At 44.6% G+C, this 11,878-nt stretch overlaps 2 protein-coding genes across 5 annotated transcripts; one reads left to right on the forward strand and one right to left on the reverse strand.

Moving 5' to 3' along the window:
* Positions 1–1,208: 1,208 nt before the first annotated feature.
* On the forward strand, positions 1,209–4,909 carry LOC112279627 (farnesylcysteine lyase). Its single transcript, XM_024514257.3, has 5 exons — positions 1,209–3,005; positions 3,328–3,495; positions 3,632–3,988; positions 4,147–4,319; positions 4,476–4,909. The coding sequence occupies exons 1-5, from the start codon at positions 2,535–2,537 to the stop codon at positions 4,732–4,734; spliced, it is 1,428 nt and encodes a 475-aa protein (XP_024370025.1). The 5' UTR covers positions 1,209–2,534; the 3' UTR covers positions 4,735–4,909.
* Positions 4,910–5,129: 220 nt separating this feature from the next.
* LOC112278638 (E3 ubiquitin-protein ligase At1g12760-like) lies at positions 5,130–9,585 on the reverse strand. Of its 4 annotated transcripts, none has more exons than XM_090248654.1 (4): positions 9,212–9,585; positions 7,276–8,425; positions 6,820–6,945; positions 5,130–6,670 (listed from the first exon to the last, which is right to left on the reverse strand). In XM_090248654.1, the coding sequence occupies exons 2-4, from the start codon at positions 7,962–7,964 to the stop codon at positions 6,124–6,126; spliced, it is 1,362 nt and encodes a 453-aa protein (XP_090104780.1). In that variant the 5' UTR covers positions 7,965–8,425; positions 9,212–9,585; the 3' UTR covers positions 5,130–6,123. The 4 variants fall into 4 exon arrangements, with proteins under 4 accessions (XP_090104780.1, XP_090104781.1, XP_090104783.1 ...); XM_090248655.1 differs by lacking the exon at positions 9,212–9,585 and adding an exon at positions 8,865–9,179; XM_090248657.1 differs by lacking the exon at positions 9,212–9,585 and adding an exon at positions 8,812–8,835.
* Between the last annotated feature and the right edge of the window lie 2,293 nt (positions 9,586–11,878).

Below are 11,878 nucleotides of genomic sequence, written 5' to 3' on the forward strand. Positions count from 1 at the left end.
TGTTTCTAGTCTAGTTTCAAGGGTCTCTAATTTTCTTGTCTTTTGGCAATAGCCATTCCAGTTTCTCTTTCAATATATATACTTGTTTATATATATTTTTTTACCTTTTTTTGAGTGAAGGCTCACTTGTCTGAATTGTTTTTTCATTGAGTTCTTGTCCTTGACAATACCATGTGGTAATGTTTTTATTCTTTTAGTGAAAGATACATTGTGACTCCTAAGTTAATTCAATTCCCCTTGATAGCTCAAGTCCTTTTTCATTGTCTTCCATGGCTATGCTTAAGTCCTCATAAGCATCTAATTACAAAGATATAAGGCACAAAGTGAAAAGTAAATCAATTATGCATCCATTTTCTTGCACTACCAACATGTGGACTAGGCTGTGCTTTACACTTAGAAATTGGGATTAAAAGTGCATCTCGTAAAATCCAATGCCCATCACTCTTCTTCCTTTGTACCTCTCTCATAGCTTGTACTTTTTATGGATGGAGGAGATCGCGATTTTGACTTTCTCTTCATTAAAGATCGAACTTCACCTTCAATAGGCAAGTCTCTTCTTGAGCAAAAAATAAATAAACGTCGCATATAGCAGAAAGTAGATTCCTACCTACAATACATTGTTGATCTAGAACCATGGTTTTATTAAGGATCTGTAAACTTTGAACGACATTAAGTCTTTTGATAAAAACTAAGAGGGGTGCATGCAGTGAATGAGAGTCACTTCTTATTTCCTTTAGCAATCTTAATATGTAAATAATAATATATGTCTATTTCATCTATTATTGTATAAAATGCAACATGTAAAAAAAAAGGTGGAAAAAGAAATCCAAGCCCAAAATGATTAAACTTGAAAGAAAAATAAGCAAAGTTGACTTGAATATGGTAAGAACTTCAATACAAGACATACACTAACAACAAACAAAGAGACAAGAATGAAGGAATATCTATGTCACCAACAGCCACATGAAGTGCAGAATGTGAAACAGAGGGTAGCAAAAAGAGACCCAAGCCCCAAAAACAACTGAAACTGCAAAACAAAGATGAGTTAGATATAAAAAATAAAATAAAATAAAAGTAAAAGGGCGATGAGCAATGAGGCTAGATGAATCCCAAAGTAGATGAAACCCACAGTGGATGAAACCCTAAGTAGGGTTACGTGGGATAACCTCAAAGCAAGCAAGCAGACAGGCAGAGCACGTGGGGGCCATTTGGGGATCCGAGTTATGGAGCTATGCAGCTACATTCCCCTCGAGTCGGGCGCACAGGTTACAGCGATCTGGTTGGTCTTTAGCACGGACGCCGAAGCCCAGACAATTGTCACCACACGGCGCTACCGACGCATCCACAACGTTAGCACCGCAACGTCCGGATTCGTAAAGATAACGTGTTGCAGATCGTTGGACAGATTTTTGGACAGATTTTTGGACTGCTTCCTAGATGCTCGGTGTCCATGTTCCATGCTGGGGTGGGGGGAGGAAGAGGCCATGCCGCGCATGAACCATGTTCGCTGCCGATGACTGCTTGCTTGCCTGTTTGCCTCATCCTGAACATCGACCCAGGAACGATGTGCATTCTGGTGGCATTTGCCCCACCCCACTCGGGTAAAAGCTGTTGTCTGCGTGTGTCTTTCACGTGGCAGCGGGCAGCCCACGCCGAGAGTCGTCACGAGCGAAGCATTGCTGACTTTTGAATAGTCGTGGCCGAGAATGTGACAAGAATGGGCTCTGAGATGCGACAATGCGTGGGAACAAGTGTCGGTTCTAGAGGATTTTGTTACCATCCATTTCAACGACTGAACCCTGATCTGGTGCACCAAAGCCCAGTGCTGTTATCACGTGGTTATGCCCCAATTCAGATCTTTCAGGACTCTAATTTTGAAGTCTATAAGAAATGCTCGAAGCCGGAAAATGCGCGGCTCTTTTCCCAGCGTCGACAATGCTGAGAAGTGCGCAAAATGGAAATAAGTCGACTCTTCTGAGTCTATGAAAAGAAAAAGTCCTCCAGGGGTTACATTAACAGCTTGTTTGCTTGAAATTTCAACGTGGGAAAATTATACTTTTTTCAAAGAATCGAGTGCAGACTGTAGCGTCTCATGAGGTTAGAAAAGTAGAGCATGTAAGGACGTGACGAGAACAGATTTTTATGGATGTTGTTGTCAGATGTAGCTTCTTGTGTCTTCTCATTAGCACCAATATTTTATTTTACTGGGTTTGTTTAAGGCTTCTTTGTGGAACTTCGAGGTTGAAACTGACACGATGCGGAATGACTCGTCATTGCTCCTCAAAGCTACTTTATTTCTCCTTCCACGTCATATTGGGAACTTTCAAGCGCAATCACGGTAGCTACTGCAGAACGAACAACAGTCGGAAAGCAGTACGTACTTGGCTCACGCACATTGTAAATCATTTTTGGGATTAGTCGACTTGTCCGAAGATCCTGATTTTCAAGATCAGCCACTTTTGTGAAGGAGTCTTCAGGCTGGGGTTTTGAGAATTGTGTGTGAAGGAGTCCGGAGGTTCACAACGTTTGCGAAGATGAAGAAGCTCTGCGCTCTCGTGATGATTCTCCTGGTGATGGCATGTACGCCTTGCCATGGCCAGAAGGATATTTGCATCGTGGGTAGTGGAATGGGCGGGGCGTCGGTAGCTTATTTTCTGAAGGAGTATGCGCAGGCGCCTCTGCAGATTTCCATATTCGAGCAGAGCGATAGGGTTGGGGGGCGCATGTCCTTGGTAGAGCTCGAAGGGGACACATTCGAGGCAGGGGGTTCTGTCATCCACCCTAAAAACTTGCACAGTTTGAAATTTACGGAGCTCTTGGGACTGAATCGAACCACTGGCGACGACGATGATAGTTTCGGAATTTGGGATGGAACCCAGTTTGTGTTCCAGACCGCTCGTGCTGGCGATTCCATCTTTTCCAAGACCTTCACTCAGATTATGAATACGCTGTCGATCATGTGGAGGTATGGCCTTAGCTTGTGGAAGATGCAAACTTATACCAATGTAAGACTTTCCTGTCGCTTGACCCTCACTTGTTTCAAACGAATTTATTAGAATTGAAATCTAGGGATTCAGGGATTTTCCTCGGCCGCATCAGCAATTCTGGAGCTTCTAATGTTTTTAAGTCCCTGCACGTGTTTGGTTGGTCTTAGCTCTCAGAAACTTGAGTCATGCGTGATTTCATAATGCTTGTCGGGATCCTTCATTGGGTGGTTAGTACATGCCATGAATATTTCGGTTGCGAACTTTTATACCAATTAGTTGTGGATGCTCTGGATGCGCCGAAATTGATTCATTATTTTGTGCTGGATTTTTCGAACTGTAGGGAATGCTGGATAACTTTATGCAAATCTACAAAGATGATCGTCCGGCGTTTGACACAGTCGAAGAGCTGCTTAAATCGGTGGACCTCTACAACAGAACTCAGTACACTTTAGAAGAGTTGCTGCTGGAGGCGGGACTGTCTAGGCTCTTGATTGATGAGCTTATCACGGTAATTCATATTAATACCTCGTCTGTAGTTGCACCATACTCTGGAGTACCTCAATTTCACCGTTCTCGATTGTTCCTCGTGAATTCATGAACGCTACCAAGATAAGCATAGTTGCGGTTCTCGATGCCCTCTGCAGGTCACCATGCGGATCAACTACGGCCAGAATGTGAGCATAAGTGGAATGGCAGGGGCTGTCTCGATTGCAGGATCCCAAGGAGGGTTATGGGCCGTGGTTGGAGGTAACTGGCAGTTAGCAGATGGTTTGATTCGTCACACAAATGCCTCGTTGTCCTTGAACCACAAAGTGGTGTCCGTCACTGCCGTCGAAGAAAAGTACGAGTTAGCTTTCGAACAAGGTACTGCAACATGTGATGTTGTCGTGATGGCAACGCCATTGGATGAGTCCAAAATCACTTTTATACCCTCTGTCAATCTCCTCAAGCGACACATGCAACATACGTACACTACCTTTGTGCGTGGACTGCTGAATCCGGTACAATCTAGCAACCCATACGCCGTACGCCGTACCATTTTCTGGAGTTCCTCCGCTTGAAAACAGTCCAACATTCATGTCTGAGTTTTCATGCCTTCTGTCTAAGAAGTCTTGAGTTTTTTCCTTATCGAAAGTCCTGATTTAGCGTTGTTTAACAGGGTTATTTTGGCGCCACCTGCAATACTATCCCAGATTTGATTGGAACCAAGGAGGATTCAAAGATTCCCTTTTCTTCCATCAGCGTTCTCAAGGAGTACAATGCAACTGACAAAGCTTACAAGATCTTCTCTCGTGCTCCATTCACGGATGAGCTTCTCGACCTCATTTTCAGGTAAATCGTTTATTGGCAGCACGGTCCTCTCCAACTGCCGAGTACTGGTCCATGAACTGTGGTTGCTCTTTTGCACACTCCAACCATGGGTCTTTATTGAAGCGTGACCAGACTTACAATTAACTCATCTAATCATGTTGACCACCTGCCGCACAGCACCCACAGGAGCACCATTCGCATCGACTGGCCTGCATACCCGCACTATTCGGCACCTGAGAGATTCTCTCCTTACGTCTTGGATGGGAAGCATCTATACTACATTAATACATTCGAAAGTGCTGCGAGCGCTATCGAGACAGCTGCAGTTTCGGCACAAAATGTGGCTCGGCTCGTCCTCTCCCATCTCTCTGCAGGTAGCTTACGAACGCCAAGTGTTAAGGGCGTCAGTGTGCAGGATGTGGACGATGACCTTTAGGCCTGTGTAACGCATACTATTCAATCGTTTATAGATTCATCGTACCTTCCTGAGAACCTGCGAATTCGTTGGTTCGTGCTTACAAAAACTATCATTACCAGCAGGAAGTGTGACGGTGTTGTAACTAGTATGCCAACACTTAATGGTTACGACTGACAAGGGCAGATTCCGATCACATTACCGTCCACCTTTTCTCTCATCATAACCAAATAGAGTATGCAACGAAGGGCTTGCGTACCAGATAAATGAATATTCCAATAATAATAACTATAACTGCTAACAATAATGAGCAAAAACATCTACAAAACAGAGAACAACACATTCAAACTGCACATAAGTACCACTGCAAGTCCGTCCATGTACATTCATCCTCACATTTAGTCCAGACACACAAATCAGAAATAAATCTAAGCATGTACGGATAGAAACGTGTACACATCTTTACCTACACTTGCGTAGTCAGAAAATGTATTGCATAGCACCTACCTCTTAAAGCAGCCAATAATTCTTCCTACGTCCTCGTCATCTAACCTAACGCCACCCTACCACGAACACACAGTTCTCGCTCGATCCACCTCCTAATCAACTGATCGCCTCCACGTTTGGCATCTACAATAACTACCTAATACATGCGCCTCGCACATTTCTTACCGTTACAGTCCTTCTCGTAACAGTACGTATGATGCCACTGTGACTGCTAACTGCAACTGTTCATCGATCGCCAATCGCCCCTTTCAGACTTTCAGTGAAGAGACTGACAGGGCAGTCTTGGCCATCTGCTCCCGTCGGAACAACTCTACCAAGCTACTCGAAATTTACGACATGCCCGGCTTCAATTGCACAACCCTTGCCTCCACATTCTCATGCCTCCTCACAGCTCCACAGCTACGTCCACCAATCATTGGTTCAGAAGCTACATCGCTCCACAAGCTCGTTCACATAAACACGGCACTATCCGAAGCTTCTGGGGCTCCGAACGCGCGATACACACTGAATCCATCTTTAAATCACCTACTCAGCTCTCAAAGCTCTCGCGAACATCGTTCAGCTGGCATGTCCCAGATCTCCACAATATGAGACCGCGACCTGCTCCAGCTCCCCGAACATGGAAAACCGTCAATTCCAGGCTTCCACCACATGACACGGACCCCCCCCCCCCGCCCTCTCTCCCACGCACTCAACTACAGGTATATGTACATCGACCAGCCGGCACAGGCAGAAAAACTTCCCTAAAGCCGGAAATTACAGGATGTCTGAATAACACGGCACCACTATCTACGCAATAGCTGCTTTCTCCAAATTCCACTCATCCTCATTTGGGTAACGGCTAGCTGCAGATATTGCCTTCATCTACCATCACTCTGCCTTCAACCCCGCCCCCTCTCTACGTCAACTTGACGACACCGCTGCATTGTTCAGACCTTCCGCCCGATCTCTGCCATCGCCGCCAGCCTCCACCGACGTGACATCCCCTGCTTCCGCTGAACCCCCAATGTCGTACTTGCACAGCGGACAAGACGCATTGATCTTGAGCCATTTATCAACACATTCCACGTGAAAATGATGTGTGCACACCAGCTCCCTCAACTCCACACCGTCCTTGTACTTGCCCAGGCAGATGCAACACACAGCATCGTCGGCGGACACCCATCTTTCCTTCTCTGTCCCAGCTGCCACCCACCCTCCCTCGCCTGCTCCCTCACTATCCGAATCATTGCCATCCTTATTTAATTTTGACTCGTTCGAAGCCTTCGCTTTGAACTTGTACGTCGGCAGGGCAGCAATCGCCTCTTGCGAGGCTCCTCGGGGCTGGTTCTGGTCCTCCCGAAAACCCAACAGTGCAATTATGCACGGCAAGCAGCAGCAAATAGTGGCGCAAAGAATAAAAGGCATCGCATATCCGATGCAGCTGAACGTAAGCAACACGATGCATAACCTGCCAAAACCCCACTCACAACCCTCTTACTGTCCATTCTTCTCCCCACAACCTTTGCAACTTCACTACCATCTCCGACCCACACCACAATTCACAGGCCACCGCCACAACCAACCAACCTTCCCACAACACCACACTGCGTCACCTACCTGTACAAATTTGGAGCGTCGTGTGCTGCCGAATGTCCACCAAATATCCAAACGTTGCCAACCACGAACCAAATCGCAAAAAAACAATCCAACGCAATCTTGAACCTCTCAACATAAATCCCAGTCCTGCACGCGCACCAAACATTTCTCAGACCACTCCCACACATTCAATAATATCGCCTCCCTACTCGTCCAACAACTTCACCACACACTTCACCTACACCAACCCCGAACCCTCACCACCTTCTCCGCTAAGTTCTACACACCCCAACTTCACATTTCTACGGAGTTGCCCAAACCACTGCTCTCACGGATTCCACTTCCAATTCCCTATCAACCACTGTCCATGTTCACGTCCATGCAAACATCCGGAACACCGTGACTCAGCTCTTCCACCACCACGACAAATCAACACCATCGACCTTGCATCCTGCAAATACTGCTCGACTTTCGTACCTCTCCCCGCTGCTACTTGACACTTGTCCGACACCACTCCTTTGCCTGCTTCCATGTGCCATGTCGTCCCGTGAACCTGGTGTTAATGTCACGTACGAACTGCCACCCACACCTCCGCTGGATGGATTCGGCTCAGACGCGCTCGTCGATGCCGGCTCTCTCGTTCTCATGTACTGATGTGTGTACCGCCAATACAGGAGGGGCAGGGTTGCCAGGCAACCAGCTGCGTATCCGGCGACCCACACGTGTAGAGGGGCTTGTGGATGCTCATTTCTCGACAGCACCAGCACGATGATGGATGCAATAATTTGACTGATCGTGATCGTCAGTTCGATGCTTACCCAAAGTCCCGAATTCAAAGGACTCGGTCGCTGTCGCGCGCTATGACTACTCGTATTTCCTGATCTCAAAGAAGAATTGGACGTGGTTGACGCAAATGACGGCAACCCTCTGAATGAGTTGGCCGACAGACTTCTCGACATACCCAAGCTTGGACTTTCTTGTTGCGCCTCCGCTGGCGAAAATGAAACGTGTGACGAGCTTGTAGGAACGCTGGAAGTAACAGGTTGGATTGTAACCACATGTTCAGCAGGCGTGGTTGATCCACTACCGGGTAGTTGATCCATTAGCAACGGCGATGTGTCACTGCTCTGGGCTTCAAGATCCACCTCTTCACACCGACCGGCCATGGAAGTCCAAAATGCCACCCCTCCTGTCTAAGGGCGGGGGCAGGCTTGCGTCGACCCACCCGTCTTGAAATGCTGCGCCACCGACGATTTCACCCCACGATTCCGCGCCAGCTCCTCGCACCTTCCGCTCACAATATTACCCACCCCACGCCTCCAGCTCCACGACTTCAGATCCTCAACGACCCAGCACACACTTCCCGACAAACTCTGACCACGGCGATGTCGTGTGCCGGCTTACCATGCACCAATCAACAGGGCACTTAAGAATGCCGAATACCCCCGCCCTTCACCGTAACGTGGCCCGACCGGCAACGCAACCCAACGTACGGAACAGATAACGAATTATCGATACTCGTCGAAAAGCAGGGGAGATCAACTGATGCGGATCCCATCTTACACCATCCTCCAAGTCTCACGATTCAAACCATCGAATTGCCGCTCTCACTGTCAACCCGCAAACCCTAATCTCAACCCACACCAACAAAACCCATTCGTCAGATCCAATTCGGCTTCCACACCCACATCCACCACTACGTTGGGACCCACCGTATACACTCCGACCGCGCCGAAGTTCCCATATTGCATGACACCAAGCAATTCAGTACCCACAGATACTCCCCCACAGGATCCCACTTGGTTTGGGGTACCAATCTCACCACGACTCCCACACACAAACACTTAGAAATCACTCCAGGTAACCATCAGACTAGTCACGCAAACTCACTTCGCGGATCCTACGTCCCCAGCGCATGAACACCGAAAAATTCACGTCGCACTCCACAAATTCGGGCATGTCCATACAATACTACCCCACCTACCAACACCCCAAATTCACCATATTACACACCTTTCTCTCGACCCCCAAGATCACAAAAACCAGCCCAGGACCACCAATCCTACCTGCTGCTCCTCGTTTTCCATGTCGTCCCTAAACCTCTAACCAATCGTCTCACCAGTCCACTCCACAACGGTAACCATCCCCTCCCTCTACATCACCACATCAGTGAACCCCAAACCCTAACCAAACTCTTCCACACATCTAAACCGAATCTCACACAATACCCCACAACAACCCTCCACGGAAAGAACACACTCGCATCGGAACACTCATCTCCGCACCACAAACAAACGACCTCTGATCATCCCAGCCCAGTCCAATCGTAATACGACAACGACGACGACGACAACGACGCCAGGCAACCCAGGAAAGGAGAGGGTCCCCAAACCCAGCCAAAGACGAGACGCACCTCACGGTAGCACCCAGCAGCGGAGCACTCCCATCCACAGGGGTAGAACGGCAGGCAACGAAGACCTAGAGCTCGAATCCCACGCCGAGACCTCACGACGTGTGGAGTGGGTGGGGGAGAAGCCCGAGAGGAGTGCGTCCTGTCGCACAGTTCCGGTTCCGTTTCCTACTGCGGCTAGTGGGGTTGGGTTTTCAATTGCATCGACACTGTGAGCATCTACTGACTTGGGACCCGATCGGGGGTGGAGCAGCGCTGCATAGTGGTGGTGATGCACCTGCTGCTGCACAGCGATAGGGGCGAGGCCTGACCTTTCCACTAAGGTCTCGCCGAAATCCTGGATGCGCCGAGGAGCCGTGGGAGTCCCGAGTCCCTGCCAGCCCCTCGTGCTGCCTTTCGTGGTTGAGGTGTGGGGCTGGCCTCTATGCATCCAGCATTGTGCAAGCTGCGTCCTTGGGCATGGTACAGTCGGGTAATGCAGCTCTTTTACCTAGTTTCTCAGCCGGCCAAGTTTGAGGGGCTGCTCTTTGCACCCTCTAATTCACTCATCGCCCGTTTCTTTTATGCAATTCTTGTCGCATGGCAGACCTCTTTGCACGTCCCCTATTTTTTGACTTATTCATCAGACAACAAACCTGTAATCGACTTTTGAATGAGAAAGAGTATTAGCTTTTGTGAAAGAGTATTAGCTTTTGTGTAGTAGTGTCTCTTTTGGACAAACATAAGACTTGTAATTCAAACCTTGTTGCTCTTACTTTAGAAGTGAATTTAACAAACCCCAAAAATTATAACCATTCATAAAAAATAATACAAATCATTCAACAAATGCAAATCCAAGAATTGATATAAGATGAAACTCTTCTTCTCTTATTCCCTCTTTGTACACACTTTGTAATAAATGTCCATGTTATTGACATAGACAAATACATTTATCCCAATAGTTACTTATATGATTAGAGAAAAGTAGATAAATATAGATTAATTTCATAAAGTATTTTAGAAAAGCTTCTTAGAAGCTTTATAGATGAGGTTTCGACTTTAGATGTATTAGTAGGTTAGAAACTTGGCCAACAAGTTAATCACATATTGGTAACTTGTAGAACAAGTCAATTCCATGTAGTAGCTTATAAAACAATCTAACTATGTGATACATACATAAATAATTTGCCTTGCAAGTGAAGACATGTGGCTAGTAAAGTCAACACATGTGGAAGGTCCTATAGAATATTGCTACGCAGCTCTTAATTAGAGAGTATATATGGAGGCAAGAGTGAAGCCTTCTTCGCTATTATCAAGGCCTTTCTAGTCTTTAGTCTTGTTTCAAGACTTTCTAGTCTTCTTTTTGGCAATAGCTATTCTAATTCAATATTATGTCATCTTTGAGTGACTTTTTAGTTCCTTTTAGTGATACAAGAGTGTATTGAGGATTTTTTTTTTTTTTTTTTTTTTGAGATTTATATCCTTGAGAGTCATTTTAATAAATAGAATTAAATAAAGTAAGTAGAAGTAGGTAGAAATATATTGAAATAATAATGTCTTTCTTAAGGAGTTTGAGGAAGTTTTTTAGATAGTATTAGATATTTAGACTATTATTCAAATATAAAGTAGCTTTTAAATCTTGTTGTACAATTTTTCTACTTTTAAGAAGTCAAATTTATTGATCAAACATCTAATTCATCATATTTTTATTAACTTCTATGTTTCATTATGACATAGTAGTTTATATCTTGACGTGTGACCAACGAGTTCTCTGCAAATGCATAACAATCTATATAACACTTTTAAGATTAGAACTAATAATATTATAATTAGCCTCTAAGATTTTGTTTCTTAGTTATATTGAAAGATGTCCATACACACTTCAAGTAGAGTGTTAATGTATGCTTAAACTTACAAATTATTATTTCTAATAAAATATAAATGAGTGTATTTTTTCTTCATGATATTAGAGCCTTGTTGATCCTTTTGAGAAAACATTTGATAAGCCATGTTCTTAAAAGAGTAAGAGCTCTTGAATATATTTGGTGAGTAGTACTTACAATATAAGTTAATTGTTGGATAAAGAATGAAAAATATCTCTAGCCTATTATTTGAGAGACTTATATGAACTCAAGATGGCTATAAAAATGTCAAATGTATTTTAGGAAAAGAGAACAAGTTGGAAGAATGAACAAATTACAACAAATAGAGATTGGAGACAAAGATCATATTAGGATGTAAGAATATTAAGAAGTTAATTGAAACCAAGACTCTACCTGCAACCTTTCTAATTTAAATTAGAAGAACATGGTACATTGAGGCATATTTTTATCAATTACAAAATAAAATTTTAAAAATATTAATTTTATTAATAAATAACAACATTGTGAGATTTATTATTGAATAAGATGATCTAACCAATTTTTGGGCAATATGCAAAATAAATTTAAGTCAAGTGATACATCTCAAGTTTTATTATTGTCTCTCAAATTTCATAGCATGAAATTAAGAAAAAGAATATTAATAGAAGAAAACTTAAAAAATACTCAAGATATTAATAATCAACTAAGTGCTCTTAGACAACCACTATCTATTAATACTTTAGCTTAGCTTATATTTAATAGATTGCTTTGAAGCTTTGAAGACATGATATAATGAATTTTATATCAAATACCTTGCCAAATTTTTGAT

This window comes from Physcomitrium patens, chromosome 3 (genome assembly GCF_059467195.1).
Source record: "Physcomitrium patens ecotype Gransden chromosome 3, ASM5946719v1, whole genome shotgun sequence".
NCBI classification, from domain to species: Eukaryota; Viridiplantae; Streptophyta; class Bryopsida; order Funariales; family Funariaceae; genus Physcomitrium; species Physcomitrium patens.